This window comes from Oncorhynchus gorbuscha, linkage group LG06 (genome assembly GCF_021184085.1).
Source record: "Oncorhynchus gorbuscha isolate QuinsamMale2020 ecotype Even-year linkage group LG06, OgorEven_v1.0, whole genome shotgun sequence".
Lineage (NCBI taxonomy): Eukaryota > Metazoa > Chordata > Actinopteri > Salmoniformes > Salmonidae > Oncorhynchus > Oncorhynchus gorbuscha.
Genome location: NC_060178.1, coordinates 33613201 through 33630072, shown reverse-complemented (window position 1 = coordinate 33630072; position 16872 = coordinate 33613201). Strand labels below are relative to the sequence as shown.

The 16872-nt window shown below is 42.3% G+C and overlaps 1 protein-coding gene across 4 annotated transcripts; it reads left to right on the top strand.

Annotated features, from left to right (window-relative positions):
- The first annotated feature begins 3476 nt into the window (after positions 1-3476).
- LOC124037878 (plasminogen activator inhibitor 1 RNA-binding protein-like) lies at positions 3477-11968 on the top strand. Of its 4 annotated transcripts, none has more exons than XM_046353065.1 (9): positions 3477-3837; positions 5324-5519; positions 6654-6800; positions 8088-8156; positions 8473-8547; positions 8719-8893; positions 8989-9048; positions 9143-9388; positions 10448-11968. In XM_046353065.1, exons 1-9 carry the CDS (start codon positions 3582-3584, stop codon positions 10505-10507), a joined length of 1284 nt encoding a protein of 427 aa, XP_046209021.1. In that variant the 5' UTR covers positions 3477-3581; the 3' UTR covers positions 10508-11968. The 4 variants fall into 4 exon arrangements, with proteins under 4 accessions (XP_046209021.1, XP_046209018.1, XP_046209022.1 ...); XM_046353062.1 differs by having other exon boundaries at positions 8085-8156; XM_046353066.1 differs by having other exon boundaries at positions 3479-3837; positions 8722-8893.
- Positions 11969-16872: the final 4904 nt, after the last annotated feature.

Here is a 16872-nt window from a genome sequence, read left to right as displayed (position 1 = left end):
TTGTCAGACCTCACAAGGAATTCCACAAACACATTTGAAAGTATGTGTATTATTTGATGTGTCAAATAATGTAATAGCATTCCAATAAACCATATGGCTTTAATTAACATGTATGCACCACTGATAGCCCTGAATGACTTTGTGGCTTCAAAGTGGTAGACCTACACTGTAATGTCATCAATTAAGTGTAGTGATTTTGTTCATTTTAATCAGCATATAGGGGGACCTACTGTAAATGTATGATCCACTTCACATAATTGTTTCCCTGGCTTGCTTGTTTTTTTGTGCTGTGATAACAAGCAATCAAAAGGTTTCACCAGACATTGAAATAAAACCAAAACTGCATATAGCCTACTCACAACATAGCCTACACAAAACATAGAAATATTCACAAGATATACCATCACTGGCTGAAAAATGCCTAGTGCCAATCAATCCAAATTGTGCCACGATTGATTGCTGGCTTCACATAAGTCTGGTGCGGTCCCATCGTTAGGAGGCTGTCAGCAGTACTCTCTGCCCAAATGTTAACATAGGTGGTCTGTGTGATCCTGGCCTCTGTGGTGTCCCCGCGGTGCATGTGATAGTATATCTGCTCCGGGGGAGGGTGGGCGCACACCCTGCAGCTGTCGTCCTCTGCCGGTGTCTGTAAGCATAGCTTCCTCGCTAAGTTTCAGGTTGCAGAATGCCCAAACCATCAGTTGTGTAAAGTACTTAAGTACTTAATAGTTTAAGGTACTACTTAGGTAGCTTTGGGGGTTATCTGTACTTTACTATTTATATTTTTGACAACTTTTACTCACTACATTCCTAAAGAAAATAATGCACTTTTTACTCCATACATTTTCCCTGACACCCAAAAGCATTTTGACAGGAAAATGGTCCAATTCATGCACTAGTCAAGAGAACATCATTGGTCATCCCTACTGCCTCTGATCTGGCAGCCTCACTAAACACAAATGCTTTGTGTAAATTATTGTCAGTGTTGTAGTGAGCTATCCATAAATTTAAAAAATAACAAGAAATTGTTCTATCTGGTTTGCATAATATAAGGAATTAAAAACGATTCATATTTTTACTTTTACTTTTGATACTTAAGTACATTTTAGCAATTCCATTTACTTTTGATACTTAAGTATATTTAAAACCAAATACTTTTAGACTTTTACTCAAGTAGTATTTTACTTGGTGACTTTCAATTTTACTTGAGTCATTTTCTATTAAGACATCTTTACTTTTACTCAAGTATGACTTTTGAGTATACTTTTCCCACCACTGCAAACCATGCCGCAGAGAAACACGCAAAACAAACCCATGACGAAAACCTTCATGAATGCAGATGTCCTTGTTCATGTGAATCCTGAGCCGCTATATGCTTTTGCGAAAGTTGTGGTGTAGGATTAAGATTTAGGTCATTGATGTGCATACACTTTCCATCCCCCATACACTTCTCTCTCTCAACAACAATAGGCTATAGGAAGCAAGAAGATATAAAGCTGTGGAGTTCTCCAGAAATCCAGCAATTAGATAGATATCCCGCCTGAGATTAATTAGAAAAGTTGTAAATTGCTTTGTTCCTGCCTCATAGGAGAATCCCCTCTGCACCGTTAGATGTGATGTCCTGACAGCTCAATCACTGTCACACTGTCTCATCCGCAGCATGGTGGAGATGATTAGCAACTGGCTTTTGCGGGCTCAAAATCATGAATCATCATATTCACATCGGGGATATTTCTGCAGAGACTGTAAGAGCTGGTTGAATAAAGGTTATTCTCCCCAACAACCGAGGCTCTCAATCTTGTTCGAATTCGCCATTTTATCTGTTCAGTAGCCTAGACTATTAACCAGAATAACGGCCTAATATTGTTCCCATCACATTTTATTTTATTAACTTCATTTAAAGGTCTATCACTTTTCACATATTTATTTCAAAGACAGCATTCTGTGATGGGCTAAAGTAAACCTTTAACAGAACCAGCCATGGCCAGAATGGGCTGAGCACTGGGCAGCCAGGTAAAGTGGAGGTAAAAATGGAGCTTCTCTCCTATATAACAAAGATACTGATAATTAACCATCTTTCTTCTGTTGTGTAAAACTTAGTTGTCCTCATTTCTCAGTCTGGTTGATTCTCCCACTATAGATGTGGCTGTGACTATTAACTTGTCATCCCTCAATTTACACTCATGTTGACAGACATCAGTTGGGGCTCAGGTGTCTTACTGCACTCCTTGCAGGAAAATACACCTATCTAGGTCTGGGTCCGTTTTAATCAAATGTCTCGGAGTAGGAGTGCTTATTTAGAATCAATTTAGCCTTTCTATAATGAAACTGATTATTATGGACAGGACCTGCTCCTATATCAGCACTGTGAGGTGCTTGATAAATGCAGGCCCAGATCTCAGTGATTCAGAGGCTACTTCACACAAATATAATTCTTATACACTCCATAGGCTACAAACAGTAATTCAAACCCTGATTAGGCCTCTGTAATAAGATAGAGATCAGCGGTCCTGGCTCTTCTCTGACTGACAAGTAGCCTATGGCTGCCATCTGCTGCCCTCAAATGACCTTTCCTGACCTTTCTTCTGCCTAATGATGATTACTGGTTCTCTTTTAGCTCGCAGCATCCATCTAAAGTGGGTCGCACACTAGTCGGCCCCCACACTTTCTGTGTCACTGTAAGTTGCTGATCAGCCTTTCTGCCCATAGGCAATGAAATCATCAATAGCCCCTAGGTCCTATACACAGCAAAGCTACATCATTGACTGATACCTAAAAAAGGTCACAAACTATTGACTGCTCTGAAGTATGCACAGATGTCTAAGTTGACTACCAGAACAGTGTTTTAGATTTGAAAGACAGACTTGGTTATACAGGCCAAATTGCTATGGGCTCCCGAGTGGTGCAGCGGTCTAAGGCACTGCATCTTAGTGCAAGAGGCATCACTACAGTCCCTGGTTTGAATCCAGGCAATATCACATCAGGTCCTGTCCATTGGGAGTCCCATAGGGTGGTACACAATTGGCCCAGCGTCGTCTGGGTTTGGCCATCATTGTAAATAAGAATGTGTTCTTAAGTGACTTGCCAAGTTAAATAAAGGTTAAATTAATATATGGCAAAGAACTATGGAGGCTTTCTTTGGAGAAACAATGTAGCAAAGGGTTTGAAGGTGAGTATGGCTAGTGGGTGTGTGTATAGTATACAGTTGGTTTAGATGATTATAGAAAGGCTGGGAAAGCTCTCCCACACAAACAAAATATATAATTGAACGCAAATAGCAAACTACAACAGATATAGATATAACATTCATGCTTGTCAAATGGAGAAATGCAAAAGCATTAACCCCGTCCATCGTTGTGGGTACTGTATTTTATTGAGTGATCCGCCCCTTATGTTTTCGCGAAACTCTCCCTCATCAAAGAACTACACGCCCCACCTGGCGCCAAAGTTGAGGCCCCGGATGTCTATCACGCCGGAAGAGAAGGAGGTCCTTTTCCCAGCCATCTTGTGGCATCATTTAGCGAAGTGTTCGCACCCAGCCTCGTAGAATCGGAGGAAAATCCTGCTGAAGGGGCGCCATCATGCCCGGACATATGCAAGAAGGTTTCGGCTGCGCCATAGCCAACCGATTCGACCAACTATTTGACGACGAGTCGGACCCGTTCGAGCTGTTGAAGGAGGCGGAGAACAAGAAGAAGGAGGCTCCTGTCCCTGGTGCCGCCAAGACCGCAGCCCAAGCCGCCAAACTCCAGAAAAAGGAGTCCCAGAAAGATAGAAAGATGGTCCCTGCTGATAAGAAAGATGAGCCTCTGGCACCCGTGCCTCTGAAGAAAGACGGTAAGACTTGTTTCCTGCAGTAAATGTCGGATTGGTCTGCAAAATCGCAGTTATCGCTGGATAGTTCAGCAGTTAATGTTAGCTAGCTAGCAATGGTTTCAAACCCTCCATGAGGTCGACATGATTCCTTTAGTGCGCCAGTTCAGATGGCAGCTAAAGTTGATAAGCTTATCGCATTCGTTGCAAAAAAATGTCACAACAGTGTGTGGTAGTCTGTGTCCCCTGATAACGAACCTGCTGGCGAACTTGTTTTGCTGCCAATAAAACGCCTCTTAGGGGCCTTGTTTAGCCAGGATAATTAACTAGTTAATTAGCTAGCTAACGTTAGCTTACCAAAGACCGTTTGTTTGCTAAATGCCGGTTGATCAGTGTTGGATAGGTCGCTACGTTCTTGCTAAATGCACGATTGGCGAATTGTCAGTTTCGTGCAACTGAAATTGTTCACCTAATGTTAGCTAGCGAACCGTGTATTTACACATTGGTGTAAGCCAACTTCCACAAGCGAAGCGATCGTACTAAGAAAATGGGTTTAACTAGGCAGGTCAGTTAATACATTCTTATTTACAATGACCGCCTACCAAAATGCCTCCTCCTGGTTACATTTGAGGGTCGTTTATCTGACGAATTAACGTAGATAGCTGGTCTTTCGCTACCCGCATTATTAACCCGCGTCGTGACCAACCTCGTGGCTTGGGGTGGACAACAGCACCAACACGTTCTTGACTAGGCAGGGAATTGCGTCATCTTGCGTGGCGTATCGCATTTGTGAATGAGAATATGGGCGTTTGGTGTTTTTGTCAGATAACACAGCTTCACGAGCATGCTACTCAGTGAACACACAGGATACGACTATTTCAATTGGACAAACAACTTGTTACATGTACGTTCTCGTATTAGTGAGCACTCATACGTTACTAGCTAACTTTGGACGGGTCTACACAATCTGAAAGTAAAATAGGAGTCCCCTGTAGTGTGTTAGGACGTTCCATCCTACTTACACCAGTCAGTAACAAAGTCGAACATGTAAACCCGAGAGAAGAGGAGACAGGTGCTTCAACGTGCATTCAGCTGCTGGGATGTAGGGGTGGGAGTCTATTTTGGTCAACAGTGGGAGGGACTTGTCAGACCATACTTAGGGGATGTTTCCATCTGCTAGTACTGGCATGGTGCATAATACAAAGTTCAATGTTAGTTCATAGGTTTATAAAGAAGTTGACATTTTAATTGTATTCCTCTGCATGTTAAATTAATAAGCCCTTACATTCTAGTTCAGAACGTCAGTCCTGCTCACTTTTTTGGAGACTGGTCTTGAGAAAAGCTCTCGCTTTAATGACAGTAGTCACCAATTCACACCCCTGTTTTAGTTATTTTCACTAGCAAAGCTCTTGAGAAAATTACCCTTGTACTCCTTTTGTTTTTCAAAGAACAATAACCCCACATTTTCTCACAAGGGGATTAATCATTCCTATGCTCTGTCCTGCTCCAGGACCTGGTCCCAGGAGGATGGGTCGGAGGCCTGAGGGTCAGGGCCCAGCTGGTGGACCGCCCCGTGAGTTCCAGGGCGAGGGCCGCCCCCCTACAGACAGACCCCCCCGGACTGACAGACGGCCACCACGCCGTTTCGAGAGGCCCCCGGGCGGAGAGGAGAAGCCTGGCGAGGGAGGAGAATTCTCTGTGGAGAAGTGAGTACTGGGTAGAGCAGTGGTATATTCAGTTTGCACCAAACAGGATAATTATATTTTTTCAACCGGTACTAACCCAAACAATAACACGACTCAGATCTGTGTGTGTGTCTGTGTGCAGACCTTTGTTCCATCTGATTTTTACAAATAAACGTGTATTAGTCCTCATTTAAGACTATGATACCCACACCGGCACTCTAATGTAGGACAGTACGGTTATTTCCTTTTAAAATGGACACTAACCAGGCATTTATTGTGTTAACAAAAACAACCCCCTTCTCCATTTGACAGGACTATTTCCCCTCAGGCTGTCTGAGGTAACCCAACCATATCTTAATTATGGGGTCCACTTCACTACTTTTCAGCAGCAGAGAAAGTCACGCCACCTTCATTGATAATTCCTCAGCCTTGCCTTGTCACTTAGCTTAACCTGTTACAGCACAGTAGGGTGTGTAGGAAAAGGGGTGTGTGTGTGTGTGTGTGTGTATAAATAAATAACCCCTGTTTGAATGCGTTTAAAATGCATCCCTCCTTCCTTTGTGGAAAGAGTTGCTGGTCTATCATGAATAGCCAGGGGATTTTTGGGGGGCTTGTAATCCAACAATGACTATGCCAAAGAAGAACAAGTGTTTTTAAAGTATTCAAACCGTGCCTAAGGCAGGGCTCTGCAGTGCGACCATTTTACTCACACATACGTGCCTAAATATTTTGCTTTGTGCCCTGGAATTTTATTTTAGGCAGTGTCTAGAAAATGAAAGATTCAAGCTTTATTCCCTCAAATGTTTTTATTGTGCCCTGGAATTTCTTTGTCTATATTTTTCAACTTATGCTCCCTCCTTTAAAAAAAGTCAGTGTAGAGTCCTGCCTGAGGAGAGAGAAGGTATGTTTGCCATAATACTGTTTCAGTGTAGTTCACAGTATTGATAATATATAATGCATTGTGTTTTGGGTCATGCACTGGGGGTCTGTTCATTGGAATGTAACAGTACAGATCGGTCAGAAAACTTGTTGGCTCTATTCATTACATTTCTATCTGCAACTTTCTGAATGTTTTAACCTCAATGAATACACATCAACTGTTCCCGCCTTTGGGGCAGGCTGCTGATTGGTTTGGTTCCTTGTCTGTCTTCCCAGGCCCATTGGGGAAAGGCCGATGAGAGGACGTGGTGGTGGCGGCAGGGGCCGGGGATTGGGCAGCAGGGGCCGAGGCATGGGCAGGAGCGACGGCTTCGATGCCCGAGGAAAGCGTGAATTTGACAGACACAGTGGCAATGATCGATCGTAAGTCTTCTGTGTCATGTTGTGAATTGTGTAGCTAGCTTAAATCAGGGATGGATAAGACGTATCTCATTATTAGGCCTATTTCCTGCTCGAATGGAGAATTTCGGTTCTTAAGTTTAGTCCAGTGCTGGGAACCACAGGGTATATTGCTGCCACAGGTGGCCACTAGATTATCACCAGCTGATCTCTTAAACTATCAATATGAGCTGAAGACACCGCTGATCTCAATGGCAATCATCATCCGCCAACGATTTACCTCCACAAAACGCAGATATCGTGGTTATTTTAGTCGTGGCTGCAACCAACATTTTCCAACACTATTTCGCCCTCTGGAGGGTATTATCATTGGAAAATGTATAATCTTGCTAGTTAACTAAACTACGGGTGATTTTTTTTATCTGTTTTACAATCATTCTGTACAACTGAAATATAGTATTTCCTTGGTTACCATGGCAAATCTACTCTGCCAATTTACCCAACACACTGTATGAATGGAAAACTACTGTTGATGGTGTAGCTTACTCTTATTTTATTCATTTCCAATTTATGTAATCTATTAAATACATCTGTTTTTAAAATAACATTTTCTCATATGGCCATTTCTTACCAAGATCCGGGGGGGTATATCCCTGGACTGTCCCAAGATTTGAAATGTGTAACAAGATCAAGTAAATCTGGATTGAGTTATCTTTCTTTATCAAATGAAAATGTAGTCTATAAAGTCTTGAATGGCATATATTAATTTGCCATTTTAGGGTGAAGTGTTATAGGCCTCAATGTATTTTATTTTATACATTCATCAGCCTTGGTTTCCAATGCTCCTGATAGGTCAGTTTCATTGGGGGCGTGGAGTAGAGAATCTAGACCAGCTGTGTGGTATCATAATCGCTTGACATGGTAACAAGGAGTGATCAACTGATCTGCTGTTTTATCCTTATGTTTGTTTTTTATGTTATTGCAATCAAGCTTAGTTTAGCCCGCAGGTGCATGTAACCTCCCGCTAGTAGCGGTTCCGCCTGTTGGTTGCGAACGAGCCACAGTTTCGCGAACTCAGATTAACACTAATCCTGGACTAAAAATACACATCAGTGGAGATTCTCCATTGAGCTTGCTTTGTAGTCCAGGACTACGCTTAATCTGTATCTGGGGAACTGGCCCTAGAAGTATAAGAACGGCTTATTTAACGTTTCCCATCCAGGTTTGTCTCATTGAAATAAACTGATTTTTTTTGCTGGAGAGACTATTGAAGTGAAGGTGTGAGCTAAAGCCCAGACGTTGTTTCAGCAGTCAGAAAGGTGAGGAGAAGCGTGGAGGAAGTGGACCTCACAACTGGGGCACCGTCAAGGATGAGATGGGGTGAGTTGCACTGCTGACCTAGCACAACACACCCTCTCTAAAAGACAGTATGTCTACAAACCTCAAGGAAGAGTTTTGATTTAACTTGTGTGGTTGTGTGTAAACTAAAGTCAACATGTTGAGTCAAGACACCCAGTCTCTATATTGTCCTGGTAGCATCAACTTTCAGCATATTGAATGTATGAGAATGAGTGATGTGGATAGGAATGCCGTGCAGTCACACAGGGCTGTTCATTCGGCGTTAATGTACAGGTGGAGCTAAGCTGATGTGGACACACTCAGGTGAAGCTAAATTTGTTTTTTCCTCTTTCCACAGAGAGCTTGACCAATCAAACGTGACGGAGGAGACCCCTGAGGGAGAGGAGCATCTGCCCGCCGACTCGGAGAATAAGTGAGTTGATAGGGCTGAGCCTTCTACCACATCTCCCTCTTCTCCCCAAGGTGTGCACTTGTTCTCTCCTTCGCAGGGATTTAACAGTGTGGGCTGGATGGCTTTTCCTCCATACTTTTTTCTCTACCCAGTTGCGTGTTCTGACAGTTCTGTTTTCTAATCTGTCTGTTGTAGGGAGAATGAGGTTGGTGAACCTAAGGAAGTGGAACCCAAGGAGATGACTCTGGATGAATGGAAGGCCCAGCAGGACAAAGAGAAAACCAAGGTGGAGTTCAACATCCGCAAGGCCAATGAGGGAGCTGACAGCCAGTGGAAGAAAGGATACGTGCTGCACAAGTCCAAGGACGTGAGTGGACTGTCTAAACCACAAAACTGACTTGGCCTTCGTTTTGTTTTCCATAACCTCCTAACTAAATTTTCTTCCCGCTCTCTCCAATAAAGGAGAAGAAAGATGATACTCTGATTGAAGCTGCAGTGGAGGCTGAGGGAGTCGCCCCTAAGGTGAGGTCTCTCCTCGCACCCACACACATGTACAACTGAATGTGATTGACTTGTGTGCAGGAAACAAATGCTCTCCTTCCCCCTTGTCTTTCAGACAGAGGATGATCACCACTTCCGGAAGCCGGCCAATGACATCACAGCCCAGTTGGAGATAAACTTTGGGGACCTGGGCCGCCCCAGCCGTGGTCGTGGTGGACCCCGTGGTGGCAGGGGGGGCCGTGGGCGTGGGGAGGGCAGAGGAGAGTTCCGGGGAGAGTTCCGCGAGCGTGAGCCCAGAGAGCCCCGTGAGCGTGATGGCGGAGCACCCACCAGGCCGGCCCGCGGAGGCCGGACTGACAAGGTATACAAGGACTAATGCTACAATGAATGTAACATGCAACAATTTCAAATATATTACTGGGTTACAGTTCATATAAGGAAATGAGTCAGTTGAAATAAATTCATTAGGCCCTAATCTATGTATTTCACATAATTGGGAATACAGATATTCATCTGTTGGTCACAGATACATAGAAAATAAAAGTACACGCCATCTGCCTGGTAGAGTTAACTAGAATTCTTGCCAGAAGAGAACACACTTCACAAATTTTGTGCACAAATTTGTTCATCCGTGTTAGTGAGCATTTCTCCTTTGCCAAGATGATCCATCCACCTGACAGATGTGGCATTCAAGAAGCAGATTAAACGGCATTATCGTTACACAGGTGCACCTTGTGCTGGGAACAATAAAAGGCCACTCTTAAATGTGCAGTTTTGTCACACAACACAATGCCACAGATGTCTCGTGTTTTGAGGGTGTGTGCAATTGGCATACTGACTGCAGGAATGTCTACCAGAACTATTGCCAGAGAATTTAATGTTAATGTCTCTACTATAAGCCACCTGTAATGTTGTTTTAGAGAATTTGGCAGTATGTCCAACCGGCCGCACAACAGAGACTGTATGGTTTCTTGTGGACGAGCGATTTACTGATGTGAACAGTGGGGTTATGGTATATGGGCAGGCATAAGCTATGGACAACAAACAATTGCATTTGATCAATTGTCAATTTGAATACACAAAAAATGCCGCGACGAGATACCGAGGCCCATTTTTCTTGTGCATCTTGTTTACAGATACGGTATCTGTATTTCCAGTTATGGGAAGTCCATCGATTTTAGTGCATTATTTTTTTAAATTGACTGATTTCCTTATGAATTGTAACTCAGTGAAATCTTTAATTCATATTGCGTTCATGTTTTTGTTTAGTATTATTACTAATGGTCTGTTATGGTAAGAATTTTATACGATTTAAAGTTGAGAGAATTTGGATTGTTTAAGTACAACATGTATGGTCATAATTTCACTGTATATGTCTGCTCAATCTCGTTCCTTCTTGTTTTCCTAACCCTCCTCCCAGCCGAGCGGGGTGATCGTGCCCAATGTGGATGACCCCGAGGCCTTCCCGGCCCTGGCCTAAGATGGAGCGGCTGCCCCATAGACCCCCAGGCAGAACCCTAGGCCCCTCTACGAGGCTTGCATGTTTCTGGATCCTTCAGCAAAAATTATATGATGGAGAAGACTGTCATGGCCCATGACACTTGCATCTGAGGACTGAATTTTACCCGTTTTATTAAAAAGAAAATAAGGAAAAAAACAGATGGGAGAAGAAAAAATAGAAATAAAACAGAAAAGGACTTCTTGCTACTTCCGGAGCAAATTATTGGTAGAGGTTTTGTACTTAGAAACAAGGTAGCAGGGATGTTTTCATACAGTATTTTTTTCAGAGATTATGCGTTCTTCATTAATACTTTTTTTGTATTGCTGCTTGAAAATACGCATTTCCAAATATAAGGTATGAGAAAGTTGTCATTTGAGCTTGTGGTGTCCCATAGCTTGCTTTGCTATATGATCACTCCAAACCAGGCTGTGCAGGGATGGAACCCAAGCCAACTAGCTCTTACCATACTGGGTGTTTCTGAAGAGGTTACTGTATCATCGCTCAGTGACATTTCAAGGACTTTGCTTTAGTTTGCAGTTGTGTGTTATTTTTTTTTTAAACTAAGGCCTAGACCTCTATGATATAGGCCTGGAAAAGAAAAATAAATTTATGGTAAGAGATCTTGAGGTGAGATACTATTTCTGATGGTGCGGATAGGGACATGCCTTGGATTGTTGATCTCCATTTTAACTATTTAAGTGTAGATACACTTAACACTTTTAAAGTGGAGCCTAAATCAGTTGTTTATTAAAATGTATTTTGTATAGAAAAGAGTTTCCAAAGGACTCGATATCAGGGGGAAGGAATACTTCAATGGTTTAAAATGTTTCCCTCTGGCATATTTAGCTCGTTGCTTTATAGGTGAACCGTTCCCCCTGTACGGTTTCATTTAACCCCTCTTGAGCTGCGTCTCAATGACAGTGGCTTCCTCTCCTTGTTTCCTCTGTCTGCACTGATGTGAAAACAGATTTGCCACATCAGTTCAGCTCTGAGGTAAGGAAAAAAACAGGAAGCCACTGAGACTTGTGATGCAGCTAAGATCCTTTGGAAGCCCTCAGACCTTCTCACACTGTTTACACACCATTCCAGGGCTGCATTCGGCAGTGCACCACATTGTGCAACGTTCAGATCTAAATGCATTGTATAGAACAGACGGTGAGGAGTCATGTCATCTCTACTCATGGCATTTATCTGCAACGCTCTGTACATCGCACCCTGCTGAACGGGGCCCAGTATACTGATAACAATGTGAACCTGCTCCTGCAGTATTTCCTGTGGTGGTTGAAGATCCTCCATTTTGATTTCCCCTCTGGCTCCCTACCGCATAATTGCTCTGAAAGAAATACAATTGTGTGTGGGTCAGCCTAGTGTTCTACAGATGTGTGAATCCTAACCCTGCCATTATAGACCTCCGTCAGTAAATAAAGATGGTCGATTCATTTTTGCATTGTGATGACTTCAAATCCGCCACGTACATAAATACAGAATCACATACACACGAAAAGCTGTGTTCTTTAAATAAATTCACAGATAAAGGTGCAATTGTGTGGCAAAGATAAAATAAAGTCTTTTCTTTCTGGATATTGATATATCCAATGCTGTTTAATGGTGCACTGGGTCCGGAGTAGAATTCAAGAAATGTTACTTTTAAGGGCCGATTGCATGAATTCTGAGGACAGGCTTTCGCTCCCCAACCATGTAATTTAGCTTTTAAATTCTGTTGTCGACTACAAACTGGAACAAAAACCTGCATCCACATTGGCCTTCACAAGACAATATTCCCAAAATGTGATGCATCTGAGTAAAACCTTAAAAGAATAGTGCCCTTCAGTGGACATTTGGAGTATTACTTCTAGATAAGGGCTCAACAACCATTTGAACATGGATGACACTGCATAGAAGCACTGGCAGACTTAATATTAGGCTGAAGAGGTCATTAATTTCCTTAGGCCTCACATCAAGGGTTCACTTGAGCTGAGCTTGAGAACATTTTTATTTAAATGCTCTTCTGGCATAATATAAAAATCCCCATCAGTCTTCTGATAAAAGCTACAGATGTTTTTTTGCCAGGGCTGCATCGCAATACGACGATTTCGGCCTTCCACATCTGAGGTGTTTGTCAGACCTTGAAAAGCGTTATACTCACAAAAATGTCTAGTGTGAACGATTTGGCATACAAGTTAATATGACTGATCTATGGAAAGGGGGTACACCCCCCCTCCCCCGGCTGAAAATGTATGGCAGTGAATAGGGCATTTCCACGTCAAAGGTAATTTCACAGTAAAAAAAAACATTTCTTTTAACAATATCACGGATATAGGGCAGACACTTAAAAACATTCTTCCTTTTGATAACATTTTTTGACTGGTTTTCCCATGTATGAATCTTATTAAATGGGCTAATAGCAGTTTGGCCAAATTCAATATTTCATCCAATTTTTTTTTACACCTACAGGGATCCTAAAAATCAAATTATCCTTGGTAGGACCATATTAAAACAATTCCATATGTTGACTTGGTAGTAGTCTCGCGTTGCCATACCTCCAAAATCACATCACTGTCACGCCTCCCTTGAAGGTCTGGAGAATTATGTGCCGTATTCATTCATTGACCTGGCCAAGGCTTTTGACTCAATCACCACATTATCGGCAGACTATAGCCTTGGTTTCTCAAATGATAGCCTCGCCTGGTTCATCAACTATTTCTCTGATAAGAGTTCAGTGTGTCAAATCGGAGGGCCTCTTGTCCGGACCTCTGGTAGTCTATGGCGGTGCCACAGGGTTCAATTCTTGTATACATCAATGATGTCGCTCTTGCTGCTGGTGAGTCTCTGATCCACCTCTACGCAGACGACACCATTCTGTATACTTCTGTCCCTTCTTTGGACACTTAACTAACCTCCAGACGAGCTTCAATGCCATAAAACTCTGCTTCCGTGGCCTCCAACTGCTCTTAAATGCATGCTCTTCAACCAATTGCTTCCAGCACTTGCCCACCCGTCCAGCATCACTACTCTGGATGGTTCTGACTTAAAATATGTGGACAACTACAAATACCTAGGTGTCTGGTTAGACTGTAAACTCTCCTTCCAGACCCATATCAAACATCTCCAATCCAAAGTTAAATCTAGAATCGGCTTCCTATTTCGCAACAAAGCATCCTTGACTCGTGCTGCCAAACATACCCTCGTAAAACCTACCATCCTACCGATCCTCGACTTCGGCGATGTCATTTACAAAATAGCCTCTAATACCCTACTCAATAAATTTGTTGCAGTCTATCACAATTCCATCCGTTTTGTCACCAAAGCCCCATATACTACCCACCACTGCGACCTGTACTCTCTCATTGGCCGGGCCCTCGCTTCATACTCGTTGCCAAACCCACTGGCTCCAGGTCATCTACAAGACCCTGCTAGGTAAAGTCCCCCCTTATCTCAGCTCGCGGGTCACCATAGCACCACCCACCTGTAGCACGCGCTCCAGCAGGTATATCTCTCTGGTCACCCCCAAAACCAATTCTTCCTTTAGCCGCCTCTCCTTCCAGTTCTCTGCTGCCAATGACTGGAACAAACTACAAAAATATCTCAAACTGGAAACACTTATCTCCCTCACTAGCTTTAAGCACCAGCTGTCAGAGCAGCTCACAGATTACTGCACCTGTACATATCCCATCTGTAATTTAGCCCAAACAACTACCTCTTCCCCTACTGTATTTATTTATTTATTTTGCTCCTTTGCACCCCATTATTTCTATCTCTACTTTGCACATTCTTCCACTGCAAATCTACCATGCCCGTGTTTTACTTGCTATATTGTATTTACTTCGCCACCATGGCCTTTTTTTTAGCCTTTACCTCCCTTACCTCATTTGCTCACATCGTATATAGACTTATTTTTCTACTGTATTATTGACTGTATGTTTGTTTTACTCCATGTGTAACTTTGTGTCGTTGTGTGTGTCGAACTGCTTTGCTTTATCTTGGCCAGGTCGCAATTGTAAATGAAAACTTGTTCTCAACTTGCCTACCTGGTTAAATAAAGGTGAAATAAAATTGAAAAAATTGCAATGGAGAGTAAAGTTTCCTAATGACAAGTCTTTCACATGGAGTAATAAGGACCCAGACAATCATGCATAGATTTTTGGCTGGTGTCTAAATGTTTTGATAAACAGGGTATTTCTGTTAACATACTTGCCACTCCCCTTACTGATCATAGAGCTATGTATTTTGACATTAAACTTTTGATCTCTGATAATGGCCTTGGCAGAGCATCCTACTGGAAGCTTAATAGCTCTATATAAAAAATGAGTTGGTCAAGATGGAGATAAACAATTAAAATACACACGTATGGAACAAAGCTATAAATGACAATTCATACAGTAATAACTGGGAGCTTTTTAAATATGAGGTTGGAAAACATTTAAGAAGATATGGGAGTATTCTTGCCAAGACAAGGAGAGCTGAAGAAGAAAGTGTAATTACAAAGATCTCTTGTTCTAAAGTCTCTCTTGAAAGTCTCTCAGAGGAGGACAAATCTGTTCTGTTTGAGCTACAAAAGCAAGTTGGATGATATGTATAAACTGAAAGAAGAGGGAGCCTTTGTCAGATCTAGGAAGAAGTGGCTAGAGGAGGGTGAACAAAATTCATGTTATTTTTTCAGGTTAAAAAAATAACTCTAAAAATAATACAATTCAACAATTAAATATTAATGGTCTCATCACAGATGATCCTAAATTAATCTCTAACTTTAGTTGCAACTTGTACAGGAATTTATATGGTTCTAAGTATTGTGGGGTTTCAACTCTTTTCTTTGACTCTCTTAGGGGGGGGGGTGAAATCAATTGGGGAGGCTGAGAGGGAACAGTGTGATGACCCTATTATACTTGAAGATACATTTATTTGATTGAACACCTTAAAAAGAATACGTCTCCTGGGACTGATGGCATATCGGCAGAGTTTTACAAAACTTTTTCACAACAGTTGGCCCCATTTGTTACGAGGTCTTTTCTGAAAGCATTGTAAATAATGCTCTCCCTCCCAGTTTGACTCAAGGTCTGATTACATTAATACCCAAGCCCAAGAAAGACTTGCTTCTCCTCGATAATTGGTGTCCAATCAGTCTGCTCAATAATGACTACAAAATATTTGCCTCTATATTTGCAAAAAGAATGAAGGCAGTATTGGACTCAATTATAGAAGAGACCCAATCTGGCTTCATGAGGAATAGACATACAGTGGGGAGAACAAGTATTTGATACACTGCCGATTTTGCAGGTTTTTCTACTTACAAAGCATGTAGATCTGGTCTGTCATTTTTATCATAGGTACACTTCAACTGTGAGAGACGGAATCTAAAACAAAAATCCAGAAAATCACATTGTATGATTTTTAAGTAATTAATTTGCATTTTATTGCATGACATAAGTATTTGATCACCTACCAACCAGTAAGAATTCTGGCTTTCGCCTGTTCGTTTTTCTTTAAGAAGCCCTCCTGTTTGCCACTCATTACCTGTATTAACTGCACCTGTTTGAACTGTTACCTGTATAAAAGACACTTGTCCACACACTCAATCAAACAGACTCCAACCTCTCCGCAATGGCCAAGACCAGAGAGCTGTGTAGTAAGGACATCAGTTTCTCCTTGCGCCCTCAGAACAACAGATCTATACGTGCTTTATTTCAAAGGGATATTGTATCCATTCCTTATGTCACAAGTTACTGGAATACATTGGTCACTAATATCTGTTGGAAAAAAGTCTGGTTATAACCACACAAATGCTTGCATAACAAAGTCAGAGGTCTCTTTCAGAATGATCCATAAGTATTACCCTGCAAATTGTCACGAACCGGCTCAAAGCCCGTAACAAAGGGAGACAACGTGGAGATAAGGAGTAGCAAAATCTATATTTATTAAATAAGTAACTAAGTATAATATACAATGGTGTGTGTAATCAGTAATCAGTAGTGTAAGTGAGTGTTTTGCATGCATGAATGTGATAATGCAGGGTGATGAAAGGTGCCAAAGCAAACAAACAAAAGGCCACCAAGAAACACAACAGAATCTACAACAGGTGTCTGCATGGAGAGAGTCTCTTCCATGAATGTGGAAGAGGTCTATTTATCCTGGGAGACACCTGGCCCAGGTGTTTCCCATGTAGCTGACGACCCTCTCAACTCCACCCACCGGCATCCTAATAAGGAAACAAGAACAAAGACAGAATACGGCAGACAGAGTGGGAGGGTCGTCACATTCCCCCCCATAAAACCGGGGACCAACAAGGACCCCGGAACAACATACCAGCCTCCCGCATCCCAAATTGACACAGGCCTCTGCGTCCCAAA

Bases quoted from the DNA above. Each gene is read 5' to 3' on its own strand.
- LOC124037878 (XM_046353062.1), top strand. From the start codon at position 3,582: ATGCCCGGACATATGCAAGAAGGTTTCGGCTGCGCCATAGCCAACCGA. The intron at 5,520-6,653 runs GTGAGTACTGGG...CTGTCTTCCCAG, and splicing joins GGAGAATTCTCTGTGGAGAA to GCCCATTGGGGAAAGGCCGA. The intron at 8,157-8,472 runs GTGAGTTGCACT...CTCTTTCCACAG, and splicing joins ACCGTCAAGGATGAGATGGG to AGAGCTTGACCAATCAAACG.